Source organism: Lepidochelys kempii, chromosome 12 (genome assembly GCF_965140265.1).
Source record: "Lepidochelys kempii isolate rLepKem1 chromosome 12, rLepKem1.hap2, whole genome shotgun sequence".
NCBI lineage: Eukaryota > Metazoa > Chordata > Testudines > Cheloniidae > Lepidochelys > Lepidochelys kempii.
In genome coordinates this window covers 22617019-22639013 of record NC_133267.1, presented here as the reverse complement: position 1 = coordinate 22639013, position 21995 = coordinate 22617019, and the positions used below count along the sequence as shown (strand labels likewise).

Genomic DNA, 21995 nt, shown 5'->3' with positions numbered 1-21995 from the left:
CTGCCAGCCTTAGTTGGGGGTGGGGTCCAGTTGTCAGGGACATTTGAAGTATAATTGTGGGCTCCACTGAGTTCCAGTGTGGTGTCTGCTGAAAGGACATACAGGGAAACAGTACATTTTCTGGCTGGGTTAGCTACACCCACAGCAGGCCTATTTGGCAAGCCCCAGAAAATGGGGACACAAGCTTTCTCTGGGGGACTGTCATGAGGCATTATTTATTTATGCTCCAGAAACTGGCAATAAACCAAAGATTAATTTGTCTTGATATTGTTTGCTCTACTTGAAAGAGAAAAGAAGTGCTTATGTGAAAGGACCCACCTCACAACCTCAAAGAAGAGTAGGGGTGGTTACATGTCTCATCCTCATTTGAGGTACTATATTAATAAACAAACATACCAGGGTAACCAGTCTAGTGGTTTGAGCTGGGTACTTCAGTGTAGAATTCAATTCTTAATTCTGCCAATGACTTAAGTGACCTTCCTGTCCCGTGTCTCAATTTACTAGTCTGTAAAATGGGGATAATCCCATTTCTCTCACAGGTCTTTAATTAATGTTTGAAAAGTGCTTTTACGTTTTCAGATAAAGGATGCTATTATGTGAAAATAAACAGGGCTTTGGGCTGTGCTCTGGCTCCGCTCCAGCTCCAGGCTAAAACCTGCAGCTCCACTGTTCAGGAGCTGCTCCGGGCTCCAGCTCCGCTCCAAAGCCCTGAAAATAAATATTACCTACTTGGAGAGTTTTGTTTTACTGATGATTATCTGTGCCCCACTTTCATCAGAAGGATCACTTTAGATATAATTCTTTATTCAGATTAAAGACCTTCTTACAGAGATAATACTGTCACATGCCAGGATTTTGGGAAGGCACCTATTTTCTTAAAATAATACTTTTTAAAAATGTTGAGAAATCAGCTTTTGATTTTTTCTAGGTGATCATTTGTAGGCAAGATTTTGAGCTACTATTAATATAGCAGGAACATAATGGAAAAATGTCGTGTGAACATGTTTAGAGCATAGTTCGGAAAGTACTTATGGAAGTGATTGAAAGGTTTTCAATGTGAGAAAGTAGGGGGAAAAGTTAAAATGGGAAATGTGAGCTCTTTCACTCGCACCCTCCTCCACACCTATCTTCAGATAGAACATTCTATATTTTCAGTATGACTGACAAGACAAATAGATTAAAAAAAAAAAGCATATAGCCTACCACACACATTCATCTTGCAAACAGTGTCCTAGGAAAGCATTGATGCAATTATCAAAATAATTTCATTACCTTAATATTGGAAAACCACAGGTCATTTTCATGTAGGGTAGCAATGTAAACAGAAGTAAGAAGTCCAAAAGAGATGGCAACAGTTCCACCAACTGTAAGTGAAAGTCTCTTCCATAGCTTTCCACCTGTGTAAACTTATAGAAGAAAAACACTTTCACTCTGGGATTGTGAAGCTTCCCATTCTACTTATGTATTTTAAATGGATTTCAGAACCACCACTAGTGGGGTCTAGGACTTGTATGTAACTATAGCCTTGTTCTCAAACTGCTTTATGGAAACTGTACTTGTGATTTTCGGGTATAGCAATCTTTTAGTTACATATAGAATGAAAAAGCCGCTGCTTGAAGAGGAAAATGTAAAGTTGCAGTTTTAAAAACAGTCGCATGATCTCATACAGATCTAGATAAACACCATATCTAATTTATAAATCTAAATTACAAGGAGTTTTTGGAATACCCGCCCGGGCATTGTTTCTAATTAATGAACTACAGCATGACTGTTAGCTCACAAAACAAGATATCAAAATCTTTTTTCTTTAAACTTCTGAACTTGGCTGCTTATTTTATAATTTTTTTTCAAACAGCATTTCAGGTTGAATAAACTTCCACATTGAGGCTGAGCATTGATCAAAGCAGTCTCTGATGATGTCATGCTCTGAATTGCAGATGACCACCTCCTGACATCAGAACAAAATTATAGACTATATAATGCAGAGACTGCATTTCTAAATAAAGCAACTCAGTTTACTGCTCATGTGCACTTCGTTTTAAAATCTTTTTCCAAGTTGATTTCAGTAATCCTGCTTTTTGTGATGTGGATGTATATCTAATATAAGTGGCTATCTGTCGCACTGGACAAAATTCAAATGAGATACAAGCAAGTGTGATTCAATGGAGCTGAAGACAATGGATTTGTCCACTTATACCAGAGCTCTATTTTGCCTATTTACATCTGTGCACACAAATTGGATAAATTGGCCCCCCACCTATTCAAAATGTATGCACAAATGCAGGTGGCCCCAATTTTGCAGGCACAAAATCTGAGGCTATAGATTGAAAATGTGACCCTAACAAAAATAAGAACAAATGGTGTGAACTCTCAAGCATTTCCATGAAAGAATTTCCCTTTGTCCTTCCTTCATTTACATAAAAAACCCAACAAAACAAAAGGTATATTGAAGGTAGCACTGTGTGAGTCTGGGGCGCGGGGCGCAGGGGTGCAGACTCCGGGTGGCGCTTACCTCAAACAGCTCCCAGAAGCAGCGGTACGTCCCCGCTCCAGCTCCTATGCAAAGGCGCAGCCAGGCAGCTCTGCTGCGCACTGCCCCATCCACAGGAGCTGCAGGGGTGGTGCTTGGGGCAGGGATAGCATGCAGAGCGGAGCCCCCTGCTGCCCCTATGCATAGGAGGCTCGAGCCAGAGGGGGGGAACATGTTGCTGCTTCCGGGAGCTGTGCGGAGCAGCCCCCAAACCACCTCCCCAGCTGGAGCGCCAGAGCAGGGCAAGCCCCAGACCCCTCAAGGGCTGGATTAAAATGGCTGGCAGCCCACGGGCCGTAGTTTGCCCATCCCTGCGTTAGACTCACTGGGGTCCAAGACAGAAAGCCAAAGCCCCACTGCATAGGTCTGAAGCCCAGGGCCCTGAATCCCATCACTTGGGGTTGAAGCCGAAGCCTGAGCAATGTAGCTTCGTGGAGGCACCCTGTGGCGTGGGGCCTGGACAACTGCCCTGTTTGCTACCCCCTAACTCTGCCCCTGGCTTTTATATGCAGAAAACCAGTTGTTGAGGCACAGGTGGGCCTTGGAGTTTTTATAGCATGTTGAGGGGGCCTCAGAAAGAAAAAGGCTGAGAACCACTGGTTTAAGTCACTCCAGTCCAGTCCTACGCCTCTCTTGAGCAAAGACTGTCAATGATGATGAACGCTGCTAAATGTGGCTGGGTTTTATGAAGTTCACAAAATTATCTTAATTTGTAACCTAAACTAGAACTTGAAAACAGGTAATAGAATCTAGCGCAGTAATCTACAGTGTCCCCGTGACTACAGTAGCTTTGATCATAAAGAAGGTTTGGCTATACTTGGATAAAGATTTGGTACAATACCTAGTTCTCATCTGTGCATAAGGGTAGATACCAAAAGACTGACATTAGTGAGAGTCCACAATACGACATTTCTTATAATTACCCACCAGATCGAACTTTTCCTTCAGGCTTCACATTTTTCTCTTGTGACAGATGATCTTCAGCAACTTCTGTGACTTTTATTCCCTTTCTGTGTCTGATGGTTGTCATGATGTCAATAATTTTCATACATTATTCTTCAGTCTTACTCCTAAACACACATACAAAGCAATAAATATTCCTTGCCAAAAATTTATCAAATAATACCAAAAAAATGTGTGACAAGCCATGAAAACACACAAGCATACTGTATTGTGAACTGAGGCCTAAAAAGTTATACCCATGTACAGTAATTCAAAATATTTTACCAAAACAAGTGTCATTTTCTGTAGCTCAGAGACATCAAAAAGAGTGCAACGGAAAGACTGTCATGAGTTCTGCAAGACTGACACTCATACAGAACTTTATACATGGTAGACAAGATTTTCAAAAGTGGTTAGTTATTTTTGGTGTTCAACTTGAGGGCTTAAATGGAATTACTTTTCAAAAAGTACTCAACATAAGCCCCCTTAAAAATCAGTCCCTTTTTAAGGTGTCTCAGTTGGGCACTCTAAATCACTAATCACTTGAAAATCTTGGCTTTTGAGTAGTCCCAATGCAATCAATAGGACTACTCAGAATATGTAAAGTTAACAATCTTTGCAGGACGGGGGCCATGAGATGCAAAAGTGATTACACCAAAGAAAACCTGTGAAGGAAAACATTAAAAAAAGCACAACTAGTTTAGATATACAGCTGAAAAAAATCCCCAACTTTTGTAATATTCGTGTACTATTTAGCTTAAACATATCACAAACCAGAGATGGGGTAAGGGGGAGAAACTATTTAAGGTCAGCTAGTCAATGTTCAAAATCAGTGCACTGCAAAATTGTTCCCTAAACTATATTACATAATGCACCGTCCATAAATAATGACCTGCTTTAATTTTAAAGTCCTTTTATCTTTTAAAACCAATGACTAGCTTTGAATGCAAAAATAAGTCACCATCCCCAGACTCCAAGCTTGACTACTTAAAAGTTAGTCTCTAAGGCAGGAGTGGGCAAAATACGGTCCCTGCCCGTCTAACATTTCTGTCCAGCCCGCCAGGCTCTTTGGCTGCCCCTCGCAATCTCTGGGCCGCTAAAAGTCCCGCAGCGCAGCGGGGAGCTCAGGCAGGCTGTCTGCCTGCTGTGGCCCCATGCCGCTCCCAGAAGCGGCTGGCTGCTGCTGGCATGTCTCTGCGCGCCTCTGGTGGGGGGTGGGGAGGGGAGGCGGCTCTGCGCGCTGCCCCCGCCCCCAGCACAGTCCTCACAACTCCCATTGGCAGTGTTCATGGGCGCGGGCAGCGCATGGAGACCTGCTGCCCCCCACCCCCTAAGGAACATGCAGAGACGTGCCAAACTCCCTCCCAGACCCCACACCCCCTCCATTAATATAACAGAAATGTGTGGCCTGTGACAACTTACCAAAATTCATGGAGTGCCCCCGCCCCCCCCCCCCCCCGTGAAAATTATTGCCCACCCCTGCTCTAAGGGCTGGTCTGCACTACTGCTTAAGTTGATATAACTTATGTTGCTCAGGGGTGTGAAGGAGACACCCCCAAGCAACGCAAGTTACATCGTCTTAAGCGCTGTCCACATCAGCACTGTGTCAGTGGGAGACACTCTCCTGCCAACATAACTTCCATCTCTCACAGAGGTGGAGTAATTATACTGATGGGAGAGTGCTCTCTCTTTGGCACTGTGCATCTTTACCAGATGTGCAGCTGGGCTGAAGTAGCACTGTAGTGTAGACTTTCCCTAAGTGAGCCATTGCCGATTGCAACTTTTTTTTTTTTTTTTTTTTTAAAAGAACTCCAAACGCACCTCGGAGAGTTTGTGGAGCTACAGACCTTAGAGTCTAGACTGATGTGGAGAAGACAAAGTTCAGTATGTTTTCTCCCCCAGAAATAAAGAAGGGGGGGAATCATTTTTAGAAATACCATGAACACATCTCTTAAAAATGCTGATGATTTCTCTGTAGAAAATCCCAACAACAAAGGAACATCAGCAGCAAATCAATCAAATACAGGAAAGGAGGGAGTAGAGTTGGCATAGTAGTCTCAGCCAGACTTTGTCCAATGCCTTATCAGGAAAATTGATTTTTACCATGAATATAACATTAAAGACTAGAATAACCAGGCATAGAAAACATAAATTTCATTGGATTCCTTAGTCTACAGTATGTAGAACAGCAAGTGTAGTGAGGTGATGCAGGTGTTGAGTGGTGCTGGGACAGAGGTGGTTGTGATACAATGGAGAGAGGGAATGAGGGCAGAGAGATTTAGATGTAGGGGGATTTGACAGGGACCTATGATATGGACAGAGAGGGGGACAGGCTGGAGGGGAATTAAGAACATATGTGATGAGCAGGTGCATAATCATGTGTCAGGTTAGGTGTAAAAGGGTGATGGGGCAAGGGGATGGGATGTATAGAGAAGTGGGAGAGGCAGGAGTGGGAAGGGGCATAGGCTGGGCTGTGCAGGTGGTGATCAGGAAGACAGGTAAGATGCAGAGGAGATGGAATGGGAGGGGTTATGAGAGGAGGAATGATGGAGACAGGTGAATGGGCAGGCACAGAGGAGCAATGGGGGAGGGTGGAGATGGGTCAGGAGTGAAGGGGACTGGGGCAGAGTGGATGGGATGGGGGTTGGGGAATAGGCAGGGGAGCAATGTGTGAGACAGAGTGAGGACAGGGGCAGAGGATATGGAACAGGTAGAAGTGACAAGGCAGAGGAGAAGAGGGCAGGTGAGGGGCAGTGGAAGAAAGGAAAGGGGCAGGCTGGGGCAATGGTGGGGAGAGAAGGGCCAGGGGCAAGTGAGCATGATGGAGGGAATGGACAGGTGGGGCCCATGGTGGGGAGGGGAGAAGAGAAAAGGGAAGGACTGGGGCAGGTGGGGGAGATGGAGAAGAGGGAAGGGGCTGAGGTGGGGGCAATGGTAGGAAGGGCTAGGGGCAGGTGAGGGCGATGGAGGAGAGAAGAGGGCAGGTGGGGGCGATGGCGGGGAGGAGAGGGAAGGGCTGTGGGCGATGGAGAGAAAGGTGGGGGCGATGGTGGGAAGGGACAGGTAGGGCCCGTGGGCTGGGGGTAACGGAGGGGAGGGCCAATAAGGGGAGCGATGGAGGAGTGGCGCAGTTGCTCTGTGGGGCTGCTCTGGCCCGCGCCCGCAGCTCCCCGGCCCGGCTACACAGAGCGGCCTGCGCGGACGACTCAGGCGCAGCTCTCACACAGCCCAGTTCTGCGGCCTGCGCCGCCGCGGCCTGGCCTGGCGCCTCCCCGCCCCCGCGCACCCCCAGCTCCTGGGCCGATACCTGCCGACGCGGCCGAGCGGGAGCACCGGCTGTGGCTGTGGCTGGGCGGCGGCTCGCTGCCGTGGTCACCCCGGCGCTGCCTGAGCGGAGTCGCCTCAGACCCCCAGTGGGGATGGGGAGGACGCGGTGCCTTTTGTTCCTCACTCAGTCTCTGCGAATGCGGAGCCGCGAACGGGGCGGGGGGCTGCTGTGGGGAGCGGGGGGTCAGCTGCCTGGGACACGTGTTGGGGGTGCCTGGGACACGTGTTGGGGGTGCCTGGGACACGTGTTGGGGGTGCAGGGGGGTGCCTGTAGCTGGGCTGGCAATAGCAAAGGGTAAGGGGCTGTCTGGGGGTGGCTAGGAGCTGATTGCGGAAGCAGGGCGGTGTTTACCCCAAGTGAGCATGGGGCACAAGGGATAGCCGCTTTGAGGGGGAGATAACGTTACTTAATTTGGGACAGGATGCTGGGTAAACATGGTAGCAGAACGTGAAGTTGTATTGGGATTGCAAGTGAAGAGACACCTAGGTCTGGGGTGGGGTAGGAAGCTGGCTTATTCCGTGTGAAAACATTGAGGAGTCCGGGGACACTTTAAAGACTAACAGATTAATTTGGGCATAAACTTTCGTGGGTGAAAAACCCACTTCTTCAGATGCATGGAGTGAAAATTACAGATATAGGCAAAAATATATTGGCACATGAAGAGAAGGGAGTTACCTTGCAAGTGGAGAACCAATGTTGAAGGCCAATTTAGTCAGGGTGGATATGGTCTGCCCCCAATAATTGATAAGGAGATGTCAATACCAAAAGAGGGAAAATTGCTTTTGTAGTGAGCCAACCACTCCCAGTCCCTATTTAAGCCCAAATTGATGGTATTAAATTTGCAAACAAAGTGTAGCTCAGCAGTTTTTCTTTAAAGTCTGTTTTTTGAAGGTTTTTTTGTTGAAGAATGGCTACTTTTAAATCTGTTATTGAGTGTCCTGAGAGACTGAAGTGTTTTCCTACTGGCTTTTGTATGTTACCATTCCTGATGTCTGATTTGTGTCCATTTATCCTTTTATGTAGAGACTGTCCAGTTTGGCCAATGTACATGGCAGAGGGGCATTGCTGGCATATGATGGCAGCATTAGTAGATGTGCAGATGAATGAGCCTCTGATGATGTGGCTGGTGTGGTTGGGTCCTATGGTGTTGTCGCTAGAGTAGATACGGGAACAGAGAAGGCAATGGGGCTTGTTACAGGGAGTGGTTCCTGGGTTAGTTTTTCTGTGGTGTGTAGTTGCTGGTGAGTATTTGCTTCAGGTTGGGGGGCTGTCTGTAAGGGAGGACTGGCCTACCTCCCAAAGCCTGTGAGAGTGCGGGATCGTTTTCCAGGGTAGGTTGTCAATCATTGATGATGCGCTGGAGAGGTTTTAGCTGGGGGGCTGTACGTGATGGCCAGTGGTGTTCTGTTATTTTCCTTGTTGGGCCTGTCCTTTAGTAGGTGACTTCTGGGTACCTGTCTTGTTCTGTGAATCTGTTTTCTCACTTCCCTAGGTGGGTTTTGTAGTTTTAAGAATGCTTGATAGAGATCTTGTAGGTGTTTGTCTCTGTCTGTCTGCCTTCAACATTGGTTCTCCACTTGTAAGGTAACTACCTTCTCTTCATGTGCCAATATATATTTTTGTCTATATCTGTAATTTTCACTCCATGCATCTGAAGAAGTGGGTTTTTTACCCATGAAAGCTTATGCCCAAATAAATCTGTTAGTCTTTAAGGTGCTACTGGATTCTTTGATGTTTTTGTGGTTTCAGACTAACACAGCTACCCTTCTGATATTCTGTGTGGGGTTTTGATGGCCAGAATTTGGTTGGCAGTGGGAGGGACAGGTAGCTTTGGGTAAATGTGAGTAAAGGTTAAACTGTATGGAATTTTAAAGTCCTGAAGGGCAGGAGGTTGGGATCCTCAATAGATATGGTGGCTTATCTGGCTGTGCTAACCTACCTGAGTCCAGTGGAATAAGAGGCTAAGCTGCCATCCCATAGTTTCACTGTTTCCTACTTACAGTTTTGTTTAGTGAGATCACCTGCAAGTAAAAGAACAGTCTTGGGCTTGTGATGCTTAAAGGATTAACTGCAATGAAAATGAATGTTTTATCTGTAGGCATTGAAACTGCAAAGCAAGCTACTTCAAGGTAGCTCATCCATTACTTCAATCTTGACCTCATAATGTTGCCCTTTTCTAGAAGCAAATGGTAATTCAGTGTTTGTGGTCAGGCCTAAGAGTATTTTTGTGAACACCAACTGCCAGTCATTCCTGATTGTTCCAAAGTATGTATGGTAGCTTCCATAATGTTGATTAATGTTTACTTGGAGCTGCGATCAGGGTGCCAAATTTATTTTAGTTAGCACCCTTAACCTGGACTCTGAGGTGAGGGAGTTGTGCCTTATCTTCAGAACTACCCAAACCATTGTTTTGAAGTTGTACAATACAAAACACTGACTGTTTTGAGAAGTAATATTCAGGTAAGCTGTGGTAACCCTTATTATAAAGCAATGAACGAGTACACTAAAGATTCTAGTATTGCCAGGCTCAAGTGATCAAAAATCATGAGAGTTTTTTTTTAACGGCTATATTGTATTTTGTCTGTCCTCTGATTTTTTTTGGACTCCCCCTGCCCATCCTCAAGTGTGTGTGACAATTAGTGTTGGCTGCTCTCCCAAATTTATTGGGGAAGGTGATTTTTGGCCCCCGCTGAAGGAGCTCACACCCTCACATCTGCCCACCCCCTGCCCAGCAATTACTTCTGACCCTACCCCCATTAGTTCAGCATCCCATCAGTTCAGTCATTTCTCCTTCCTCCCTCAGCTTTCTCTCTGTTCCTCCTGAGATTCTTTACCCCCCCTCTCCTAGTCCTAGCGAGGTTGCAGCTGGGTCCCCTCTTCCCCCTCCAGGTTGGGGGGCAGCTTCAGCAGTTCTTCATCCCCCTTCTGCCTCTTCTCAGGCTGGAATACTGCAGGGATGGAGGAGGATCAGAGATGTCATCCTTTCCTCACGGGAGAGTAGGAGGGAGTGGATATTAATATTTAGATTTTTAAAGCTGCAAGTCTTTAAAATTCTAATGTAAGATGTATGATTTTTGTTTACTTTTTGTATATCAGTATGTGTATTGCACTTAATATGGGGAATGGAATTAAACTCGTCAGTTTAATATTTCTTGTTACTGTAGTAATTTTCTAGTTGATTTCACTTTCTGGTTCTCATGTATTGTCCCAATTTGTTTTTTAGAATCTGATGATTTCTAAGCCAATCTTGGGGCTCTGACTCATGATTATTGAATACTAGAGGTTAACATAGTTTTGAATTTTTTATTGGAAAAAAAGCAAAACCTAGGAATTGAACCTAAACTAAGTTGACAGTGAAAATGAGTAGCATGTGTACGTGCACTTTTTCCTGTCTATGGCCCTCAGTACGGTATTTAAGCATATATTTAGGATTATGAAATGTTCTTTATTTACATGATCACTGTTTCTTCCTCATTCAGTGCACAGGATTAATAGGGCTTCCTTAATGAGCAGCTATTAAATATTGTATTTTATCCTCATTGTTGAATGTGACCCCAAGCTTTATTTAATGTACATGATTGAAACCCTGCCACAGAGCCAAAATTATTAATTTCTTCGTGGGTGTTTTTATGGGTTCTCCTCATAGTATCAGAGTTCTTCACAAACCATTAATGAATTTATCTTCTCATCACTGCTGTGAGCTGGAGGGATGATATTATCCCCATTTTACAGGTAGGGAAATGAGGCACAGAGGTTAAAAGTTTCCACTAATTTTGAGTGGCCAATTTGAGACAATGAGGACTTGATTTTTCAGCATGCTTCGCATTCTATAGCACTTCATATGTTCAAGCAAAGCTCTCATTGACTTCATTTTCAGCTGAGAGTGCTCATCACTCCTGCAGTGCAGACATTAGGTCTCCATTTGGGCACCTGGAAAATAAGGAACACATAGTCAGTAATCATCTTTGGAAAGTTTTGGTTTAAGTCACATGCCTACAGTCCTAGGAACTCAATGGCAAAGAGGGAGAGAATCCAAGGCAGCAATCAGCTGCCTTAATCTGGAGAACATAATTTCTCTTCCTGCAGTCCCAAATCATGCATTATGTATGTTTCAAACATCTGCAACAAATGAGGCCGCAGTCCTACGGATAACATCCTCCTTTACTACACAACTCTGATTCATCACCAGGGCAAGTCCATTCTGTGCTCTAAACAAGGCAAGGGTCCTGTGGGGAAAAAAGCATATGATCATGTCATTAAAGACTGTGTCATAATGCATAGGTACAAGAGGGTGAATTAAAGTTGCATGGGCAGCCTTAGTTCTGGTATTTCCTAACTTTTGTGTGCTTGACTTTGCAACCTTTATTATGCTCTTTTAAAGTGTGTGTTTGTTTTCAGGGGGAGGTGCTAATATGCTAGATTTTTAAAAAGGCAAACTGAAAAAACAAATCCCATCGTGTGACATCCTGTTTATGCCCAAATGGTTCATCAGGGGATTGGAATCTTTAAATCCACCACACAGATTTCTGGCATCTAAACTAATAGAGTAACTGTTAGCTTAGCAGAAATATGTTTTCTTTTGTGTAGAACAAGCACAACAAGAAGATGAGGCACATGCTTTGCCAGTGGATTTCAGAGAGATTTACTAACAGAAGAGGAAGGGTGTAACTTGGGAATCTTGAGTTCCATTTCACCTTCTGGAGGCAGGGCTCAAGTTGTGCCAGAATGTGTTTTTTGGGGGAGTCAGACTGGCATCCTGGCAGTGGTGGAACTAAGAGGGAGCAGGGGATTGGAGGGGAATCACCCTCCCTGGCGGTCTATAGGTGTATGTGTGTGCTTTCTCAAGCATATTATGGAATTGACAAAAGAAGGTGTACAAAACAATTTTTTTCATCTGGGACTATAACAGGGGTTCTCAAACGGGGGGTCAGGAATGCTTTGCATCCAGCATTTATAATGGTGGTATAAATTAAAAACACTTTTTTATATATTTAAGGGGGGGGGGGTCACACTCAGAGGCTAGCTATGTGAACGGGGTCACTTTTAGATCTCATTCGATAGATATCAACTATTGCCTCTCCTAGCATGAGGCAATGAAAGGGGTCACCAGTACAAAAGTTTGAGAACCACTGGGCTATAGCCTAAGCCTACCCCACACCTAGAAGCAGTAGCTCAGCCCATCTCCCTCATCTGGGCATCGCAACATGGCGCACAGGGTTGCATGGCATTGGAATAGTGTGTGCCTTGTCATAACACCACTCACTCAAATATGGCCTGGCCACCTCTCCCCTGTGGTGCTGCAACTCCCATGGGACTGGAGCCATGGGTGAGTGTGAGGTGGGCTTGCTCTCTAACCCCTATGAAAAACATAAGAACAGCCATACTTGGCCAGACCAAAAGACCATCTAGCCTAGGATCCTGTCTTCCAACAATGACCAATGCCAGGTGCCCCAGAGGGAATGAACAGAACAGGTAATCACAAGTGATCCATCCCCTGTCGCCCATTCCCAGCTTTTGGCAAACAGAGGCTAGGGACATCATCCCTGCCCATCCTGCCTAATACCCGTTGATGGACCTATCCTCCATGAACTTATCTAGTTCTTTTTTTGAACGCTGTTATAGTCTTGGCCTTCACAACATCCTCTGGCAAGGAGTTCCATAGGTTCCACCTCTGTGCATGATGTGGAAAAATACTTCCTTTTGTTTGTTTTAAACCCTCTGCCTATTAATTTCATTTGGTGACCCCTAGTTCTTGTGTTATGAGACACAGTAAATAACACTTCCTTATTTACTTTCTCCACACCACTCATGGTTTTATAGACCTCTATCGTATTCTGCCTTACTCATCTCTTTTCAAAGCTGAAAAGTCCCATTCTTATTAATCACTCCTCATATGGCTGCTGTTCCATACCCCTAATCAGGTGAATTCATTTATGTTAAAGTTGTTGATCCTCTGGGAATTCATGAATTCTTCTCACTTGTCCAAATATTCTTGAACAGCATGAGCTTATGAATTATAGATGAAGGAACTTAGAGCTTTTATTCATGAAGATATTTACAAATCAGTTTAGTTATTCAACCAGCTCAACTAGTTACCCACATTGGAAACTGAACCTAGGTATTAGGGTTTGTGTAAAATACCACACAAGGTTTAATAAGCACAATAAGGACCTCACTTTTGGATCTCATTCAATAGATATCAACTATTGCCTCTCCTAGCATTAGGCAACGATATTGGTTCAACATTACTATGAGAGAAGAATCACTTTGAGTTGCTAACACAGCTTTCTGGAGCATTCTGGGTTCTACTGGAATTCTTCAAACTAAATACTGACCGGGTCCCATCCCAGTTTAGCATATGCAGTTTGAGATAATCATATTCCAAGATGGTATATTATCCATTCTCCAGAAAGGAGTTCACTTAAAGTCATCTACATTGTGCTGACAAACTTCCCTTGTCTGCTGTCTGTTAGTCTTGTTGGGTTGGTGATAGAATTTAAAGTGAGGACTGTCACTTGTATGCTATTTAAAAACAAACAAACAAAAAAGGAAATACTGAGTGGAAGTTTTAACCATGACTTGTTCTAGGACCTATTATGGTCCACTGGGGATATTTTAGATTAACTTTAATGTGATTAGGCAAGGTTATGTGGCAGTGCTTTAAAATGAAAGATTGTATCACTGTATAATTGGATATATTGTATTTTTATGACAAGAAACTGATTGTCTTGACTTAGTCTTCTAGTCCTTTTGCAAATAAGATACCTCACATAGCTTGTCTGAGATCTATAACAATCTTACATACTGTTTCATAATTTTAAAATTGTAACTTGTCAAACATGTGAAAGCTATAACCAGGTTTATACTTAAATACTTAGTTAAGGTCTCTAAAATTAGAATTCAGAACGTGGTCATGAAAAGACTACAGTATATTCTGATTATAGCTTGAGGATTCTAAAGAGTACATTATTAAAAAAATACAGCTGTCAATGTTAAATTCTTACACATAGTTTTGATTGAACTCTTTGCCCAACTGAGTATATTTTTCATTTACAAAGTGCACCCACTGTAAATAAGTGTGTGTGTTTCACTCACACACAGGATAAGATCCCAAAATAAATCCAAACCACCCAATCCTCCACAAGAAGCCCAAAGGGGAAATCAGCTTAACACAGTGCCCTTACAGAGCAACAAGACCTGGCTTTAGAAGCAGCAGCGTAGGTGGCACATTGGTGGACGAGTGTAGAGTATGGGAACTGAGGAATTATGGACTTGACAGAGTGTAGCATTAGGTCACTTTGTTTTTTGCACTAAATATCATAGGAGCTACAATATCATGATGGGATCAGCAGGAGTTAATCTATACAGAAGAGAAGTAATTTTATTCACATCAATGGAGGAAAAAAGTAAAGGTATATACAGAATATTGATAAATAAGGAAGGATAATTATTTTCAAGAAACAAAATATATGTACTTTGTAAAGGGGAGATAATCATGCTTTTTTTATCACCACCCTTTAGTAGGCTGAGACAGAGTGTGACACTTCCATAGAACAATACATACTGAAATAACTATTTAAAAAGCCTTATATTTAAGTTTCAGAAATGTGTAAAATATTAACTTTTTTAAAAATTGGCCACTTTTTTTGAGCAATCTAACCTGTACCCTTTCCTGTGCGTGTTATATTGGTATACATAGCACTAACTTTTTCTGCTACCTAAGATACTCTAAAAATAATTAGGAACTTGTTCTTCTTTGGAAATACTCCATGGACCTATTTTTACATTTTAATATTATTGCTATTCAAAATATTTAACCAATACAAGCCTTGTTCTATAAATCCAACTATAAAATTAGATTACTGAATAAAACTGTATGAATACAACACACAGTCATTTTACAGGGTTACTGACTTAGTGGATGGGGGAAGATGTAGATGTAATATCTTTTTTTTCTTTTTTTTAAGTAAGGCTTTTGAGACAGTTCCACATTACATTCTCCTAAGCAAACTTGGGAAGTGTGGTCTAGATTAAATTACTATAAAATGCACAACTGGTTGAAAAACCATACTCAGAGTAGTTATCAATGGTTTGCTGTTAAACTGGGAGGGTGTATCTAGTGGGGTTCCATAGGGGTCTGCACTGAGTCCAGTACTAGTCATAATTTTCATTAGTGATTTGGATAATGGCATGGCGAGTGTGCTTCTAAAATTTGCAGATGACACCAAACTGGGAGGGGTTGGAGCCCTTTGGAAGAATTCAAATGACCTTGAGAAATTGGAGAGCTGGTCTGAAATCAAAAAGATAAAATTAAAGAGGAGTACAAAGTACTCCACTAGGAAGAAAAAAATCAAACTACAGAATAGGGAATAACTGACTAGGTAGAAATACCACATAAAAGGATTTGGGTTTTATAGTGGATCACAAATTGAGTCAACAATGTGATACGGTTATGACAAAAGCTAATATTCTGGGGTGTATTAACAGGAGCATTGTATGTAAGACACAGGAGATAATTAGCCCACTCTAGTTGGCATTTGTGAGGCCTCAGCTGGAGTTTTGGGTACCACACTTTAAGGGCAGATCTACACTTACAACACTGCAGTGGTGCCAACAGGAGAACTTCTCCTGTTTGATGTAGTTAATCCACCTCCTGTCGACATAACCCCTGATGTAGACAGTGCTATGTTGCAATAGTTTTGGATTTTTCACACCCCTGAGTGACATAGTTATTCTGATGTAAGTTTATAGTATAAACCTGGCCTAAAAAAAGATGTGGATAAACTGGAGAGGACAGCAACAAAAAAGGTGAAAGATTTAGAAAACCTGACCTATGAGGAAAGGTTAACAAAACTGGGCATGTTTGTTTAGTCTTGAGAAAAGAAGACCAAGGGAGGACCTGATAAGACTTCAGTGCGTTGAGGGCTGTTATAAAGAGGATGGTGATCAATTGTTCTCCATGTCCACCGAAGGCAGGACAGGAATTTGCTACAAAGGAGACGAAGTTTTTCCTAATATCTAAGCTAACTATAAGGATAGTTAAAGTACTGGACTAGAGTAGCAAGGAGGTTGTGGAATGGAGGGTTGGGGGGAGGAGGAGGGCAGGGGGAGATAATGGACTGCATGATCTCTAGCATTCCCTTCCAGCCCTACATTTTTATGATCAGTAGTTTGCTGATCTTTACCAGTAACTTAAAGGCAGCTGTTTGTAAAAACATCCAGATCTCCCATCTTGGGGAGAACATTGGATGATCTCTAGCAGCACAGTTTCCACTAACACTTCTGATTGGTTAATGCAGTGCAAAACACAATAGTGCCTCAACTGTGAACAATTTAAAATTGTATAATGGCAAAATAGAATACCCTTACGAAATCATCCATGCATCTAAGGACATGTACTAAAGTCATATTAAAGTCTTCCAGATTAACTAAAGCAATCCGTTATAGTCATCATCTTGGAATATTAGCATATATGTTTTGGGTATTCACATAGCAAATTGTAGGTTAAACAGTGAGGAAAATGTAAATGCATACTGATGTGTCTCACACGGGGTGGGGGGAGCACCTTAACTTTTAACCAAAACAGATACTGTTTAATCAACATAGCTTGGGACTGTCAAGGAGCAAATACGGCTCTTGGATTCTCTGTCCCAGACCGGGCACAAAATAGAGCAACCTGGAGCTGTTCTGCCTTGCGCCAGCTGACTGATTCCCAGGGACCATATACATAACTAGAAGACATCATGCTAAACTACTCTCCTTTGCTGTCCCTCCCCACTAGTGGCTGCTGTGCGGGCTATGTGCCCACTGGAGAATTACACCTGAGAATTATTACTCTATGTACATTTGCTGAAATAACTTACTGTAAAGTTTTGAAAGCAGTTAGCCAACATTACCTTCGGAATAGAGATCTAATATTCCAGGACACCTAAACACACAATAAAACTAAAGATTAATATCTTAAAATTTGTTTCTGAAAATTACATTTTCGACAATTCAATTTTGTTAATTTTGATTACAACAAATCAAAACCTAGGCCAGTATTAAGGAAGCAATTAAACAGGCCCTTTCTGACTGCCTTTATTTGTTGTTTATTACACCATTTTGGAAGAAATTGTGAAAACAAGTAATTTGATCTTTCAGCTCTACCATTTTAATCAACAGCTCTGCACAAAGACCAGCTTAAACTGGAATTACCTGCAAGTCTCTTATGTACTGCATACTGTGAAGTTGTTTTATACTCACATACCCTTCAGTATAGAAGGTGCAACATTTGTCCATATTCTAAGGATCAAGGCTACAGTAGCTCATTGTATTCCAGTTAGATTATCTGATATTAAGTCTCATTATTAGTAATGCCTCCATTTTATTAAAGTTTTCCTTCATCCCTATATGTAGACCTACTTTTGCTATGTTTTATTAGTGCACTGTGTATAAAAAATGGAAGTTAAATTTTAGTTCAAGTTTAATACATGTTTTCAATATAATTTGAGATTCATATAATTTCTGTGAATTTCCCCCCTGGATTGTTAAATCCTGCATTTTAGAATGGAGAGTCATATTTTTGTTTTTAATGCGTTAATGTTTAGATTATGGCTTTGTGTGCCCTACAGAAGAAAGGCATTCTGCTTATATAAAGCATCATGATCTCTGTTTGGGTGCTCAGATTGGATTTGCACAATGGTACTTGCTTCCCATTTCAAAAGGTGTAGTTTGCTTCCCCCTATTAAATACTTGTCTCATACTGTACAAATAAAAGCAGAACACTAAGAAGTGTTTAACAAAAAAGTTTATTACCAAAATACAATATTAAAGTCAATACATGACAAACTCCTTTAAAGCAAAATAAATTATTCTAACGTACAGTATTTCAGAAGGTAGTTAAAGTAGAACTACAGACTTGCTTCATAGTTCCAAACAGACAATCTGTTCGATCAGGAACACAATCCTACAGAGAGCTTAAGGCATGCAGCTTAATGTGCTGGATAGTTTTATAAAATGCAATTCATTCTATTTTAATAAGATACAGTGTCAAAAGTAACTGCAGTCTTTACGTCAGTCTTCTAAATTTTTTTATGCTTTGGCTATAAAAAGCAGTGCCATAGTGTTATAATACCTTTTCTTAAAAAAATACATGTACTCATGTCCATGAATATCAAACGCAAATGTAAATTTCTATTAAATATATTTTATTCCTCAATACTTTGAGCACTCACTGTACAATTTATTTTAATGATTAAATAAGTGCTTGGGACAGGAGAATACAGTAACTCTGGCTGAATCCCACTCTCTCTTTCTAGGCCAAGTACAAAGTAGAAAGCTACAATGGAAGATTATAGATCCCCAGCTATTTCATTAGTAGAAAATGGAAATTTCCTCCATAACAGAATTGTAGGTATCTAGAACAAAGGCTTTAAGTTATAGTCCATATCACTGAATAAAATCTGCTTAGAGCAGAGTTGAAAGAAAAACAAATAGCACTGCAAGTATGATGATTTGCTAGTTCTGTGTGTCAGTAGAATCCTAAATATTTGTAAATGCTCAAAGGAATGGGAAGATTGAAATGGTGTAACCCTGAAAAGTGCTGTTAAAACAAACCCAAAACATGCAAACAAACTAACCACACAGCACTTTCCAAAGCAGGTGGTATGATCAGAATACTTGCTTTTAGGAACTGATTCTGTAATCATTCCACATTCATAGCTTCTGTTTAAGTCAAGGGGGAATTTTGAATGTGAATCGATGGCAGCATGGGGACAATCAATAAGGAATTTTTCTCTATGAAGATTGTTTATTTTCTGCAGGCTAGCAAGTAATTATTTCTTGGCAGTTGTAGTATTTATCCTAGTCAGATTTTAGAAGCTTCCCCCCCTCCACTGCTTTAGAACAACACATGGTTAACCAAAGATTACTCGCACAAATAATGAAATGGTAAAGAACACGCTGTAAATAGCTATACCTTGGTTAGTAGTTCCAATATATTACAATGGGTCTTTGTGCATTATATTTGAACACTGCACCCAGAAAAAACATGACTAATAAAAAGTTTGACTTTGTAAATCTGGGCTCAGTGCCATCTTTCTCCTAGCTCATGCCTCCAAGTTCTTCACATATTTCCATTAGTGTAACAACTTTAAAATGCATGATCCATTATGGGGAAAAATTAAGTTAAGGTCATGGCACAGTGTAGTTTCCATGAGTTTAAAACAGGAATTTAAAATTCAAATTACCGTGGACTCTTTGAAAGCTTTGTATTTACCAGATTTTCAAATGACTGCAATAAATGGGATCTGTAAATACAAAAGGAGCTGGAATGTTAGAATGTGCTCTATGATCTCAGATATTAAAAATATGCCCAATAATTTCCTGGTTTTTTTAAACACACCAGAATTCTATATTAAGGATATAATATTGGTGTCAACACTGGTCACTAAGACAACACCAGTACCTTGATTAAATATTTTCCATCTGTGATTGAAATTGTTCATTATAATCATGTTTTTAAAGTGTCAGATTAGCCTGTATGAATATGAAAAATTCCCTTCTGATTGGCCTGTGTATATTCTATTTTTAGAAAAAAATGTAAAACATACAGAAGTTACTTTACATTTTTATTTAAAACATGAGAAATGTACTATGTTTAGTTCATGGATAGGTCAAACCTATTAGTGTAATGGGCTGTATGATGATAATCTTTATCAATTTTTAAAATGACATTTGTACATAACCTAATTTATAACCAAATGAATAGGACTATTTAAAGATAGAAAAAGTTCAAAATGTTTAAAAACAAATCCACTTTAAAAGATCACCAGTATAGCTTGAAATACAACTCTGCCCTTTATCCAGACTTTATACCCTGGGTTGCTTCTTAAAATTAAAGTTGTATATAAAAAACTATCCTCTTTCTTTCCTGTTTGACCAGCTTCACTGTCCATAGGAGAACTTAGAAAATCAACACAGAAATAGCACCATGAAGACTGTACACTACTCCTATGCCAGCTTTTCAGGTTTACATAGTTGTAGCTTATTTCTGCTAAAAAAAAATGTATAAATAGGTAATAAATACAAAAAACTTTCTGCATCACTCTTTAAAACGATAGTATACTAACCATTTTTAACAAATGAGCGACTAACCCAGGCATAACTAAACTGAGATGCCAAGAACTGGGCAGGCTTCAGTGCAATTACAGTTTTGAAGCTACCTTTAAACCAGAATTGAATGTTTCAAAGTTCACCAGAATGTTTTAGTCTGACTGCTAAAGGGCTCCTTTTCAAATGTTACACTTTTTTTGTAGCAAGCATATACTAAAACACAATTTTAGGGGCCAACTTTACAAGTGATTTTGGCAGAGTTTCCTGGCAATTAGCCTGCATACTGAAATTCCCATTGATATGTAAACTGATGTACATCATTTAAATTACACGAAAGATCAGCATTATAATTTTAGAAGCAAAATGGTTTTAAAAAGGGAGAAATTTCTAAGGGTTGCTTTAAAAATAACGCACAGCAATTACCAAGTTCCCTTTGAGAATCCTTATCACATGCATCAGTAATGTTTACTAACCATCATGGATCCTGTTCCTTTCTATTTTGGTGCAATGGAGGAAAGGTTGTTTCCACAAAGCAAGTCAATTTTTACTTAGAAATTATTTTTGCTAAATTCTCTTGTGAAATTTGAAGCATTTTATGAGAAAAGATTAGCATACCTTTTGAGTAATTATTTCAACAGACAGTGTGAGAGCCTGACTTTTCTAGGTATTTAGGGACCTAAAGATGTAGGTAGGCACCTAGTGCAATTTTCAAAAGTGGCTATGCACAGAGTGCTTTTGAAAATCCCACTAGGCGCCTATCTACATCTTTAGGGCCTAAATACCTTGAAAAATCTGCCCCTTTGTCAATTACATTTTTGGTGCTTGCCTGTTCCCACCCCAAGATTATGGCACTCATATATTGACATGAAAAAGTCTCTAGTTAAAATGCCAATTTATATCATGAGCCACTTGCTTTTAGAGGTTTGGCTGAATATTTTAAAGAAAGACCTTAAACAGTGGGTCATGTTTACATATGAATTTAACATGTCTAAAATAAGATCTTGTATTTACTTAGGATCTAGCCAAATAATTGGCAAGATACCTACTGCATTCAGGCCACACAGCTTCTGCTGCCTTGAATCAGCACTTTGGATTAGTGACTGAAGGAGTAACATCCAGTATTGCGTATTCAGAAAAGCTGAGCTGGAAAGAGTAAGGCCTTAAAAATAAATTAGGAGCACCCCACCATCTACCCCTCAGAATCAAACAGTAAATTTTAGGTGAGCATTAATTCATAACCTGTATTTGGCCTACTGTCCTTTGCATTGAAGGAAAAACCAATATTTGCCTGAAATGAGTTCGACATCCTTAACTAAATACTTTCAAGGCCCCCCCAAAAAAGCGCCTTTTGAATTGAGCTAATACCTTGTTTAGCTCCTGAGTTTGAATTTCTTATTGCGCTAATGCACTTTGGATTAACACCAGGCATTGAGAAATCCAGACTCTTGGCATCACAGTGAAGGATAAAGGGTTAGATGGATCATTCCACAGTTTCCCCAAAAAGGAGATTTAATGGTTTTAGCTAATTAAATTATGCCTGTAATTGTAACAAAGACTCAGATTGGGAAATCAGTAAATTTCACTTGCATTTCCTCTCTTGAGCAAGTATCTCAGGCAACATTAGCAAAGATAGAAAAAAAACATTTTAGGAAATCCTCTTCTTTTTAGCTGATAGTTTCATCTAGTTGGAGTTTTGAGTTGCATTGTGGTCCTTATTTAGAATGATGTTTATGATTTCACCCTCATGTTCTTTCATATGATCCAACAGATTTTCTTTGTTGGTGGACTCAAAACCACAAATACAACAGCAGAAGAGTAGAACACAGTATTCTGTGCCAAGATGAGGCTGACTGGAGTTCTTTTCTAAATTGCATGAGGTATTAATTGTTGGATTAAGTTTTTGATTTTCATTAGAACCTGAAATTTCATTAGTAGTCTGATTAATGGACTCTGAAAATGACACCAAGTTCTCTGAACTCCCTAGAACAGGTACTAAACTTTCATCCGTGCTTTCTAATAGCGTCTTTCCAGGGAGCTGCCCTTGAAACCTAAAAAATAAGAAAAAAAAAATTTTTTTTTTAAAAAAGTCAGGTTTTTTGT

At 40.9% G+C, this 21995-nt stretch overlaps 2 protein-coding genes across 10 annotated transcripts in view; both read right to left on the bottom strand.

Annotated features, from left to right (window-relative positions):
- DPY19L3 (dpy-19 like C-mannosyltransferase 3) overlaps positions 1-6984 on the bottom strand; it is a 51748-nt gene extending 44764 nt beyond the window's left edge. For 2 of the 5 annotated variants that reach the window (XM_073307830.1, XM_073307829.1), the window contains exons 1-3: positions 6780-6984; positions 3458-3600; positions 1273-1406 (exon numbers count right to left, since the gene is read on the bottom strand). In XM_073307830.1, the coding sequence (XP_073163931.1) occupies positions 1273-1406; positions 3458-3578 (255 nt within the window). In that variant the 5' untranslated portion in view covers positions 3579-3600; positions 6780-6984. Of the gene's footprint in view, positions 1-1272; positions 1407-3457; positions 3601-6779 lie in introns of those variants that run through there. The other 3 variants (XM_073307827.1, XM_073307828.1, XM_073307831.1) reach the window with 3 other exon arrangements.
- Positions 6985-17574: 10590 nt separating this feature from the next.
- Positions 17575-21995, bottom strand: part of ZNF507 (zinc finger protein 507) — a 51734-nt gene continuing 47313 nt past the window's right edge. For all 5 annotated transcript variants that reach the window (XM_073307819.1, XM_073307820.1, XM_073307818.1 and 2 more), the window contains one exon: positions 17575-21943. In XM_073307819.1, coding sequence (XP_073163920.1) covers positions 21577-21943 — 367 coding nt within the window. In that variant the 3' untranslated portion in view covers positions 17575-21576. The remainder of the gene's footprint in view (positions 21944-21995) is intronic.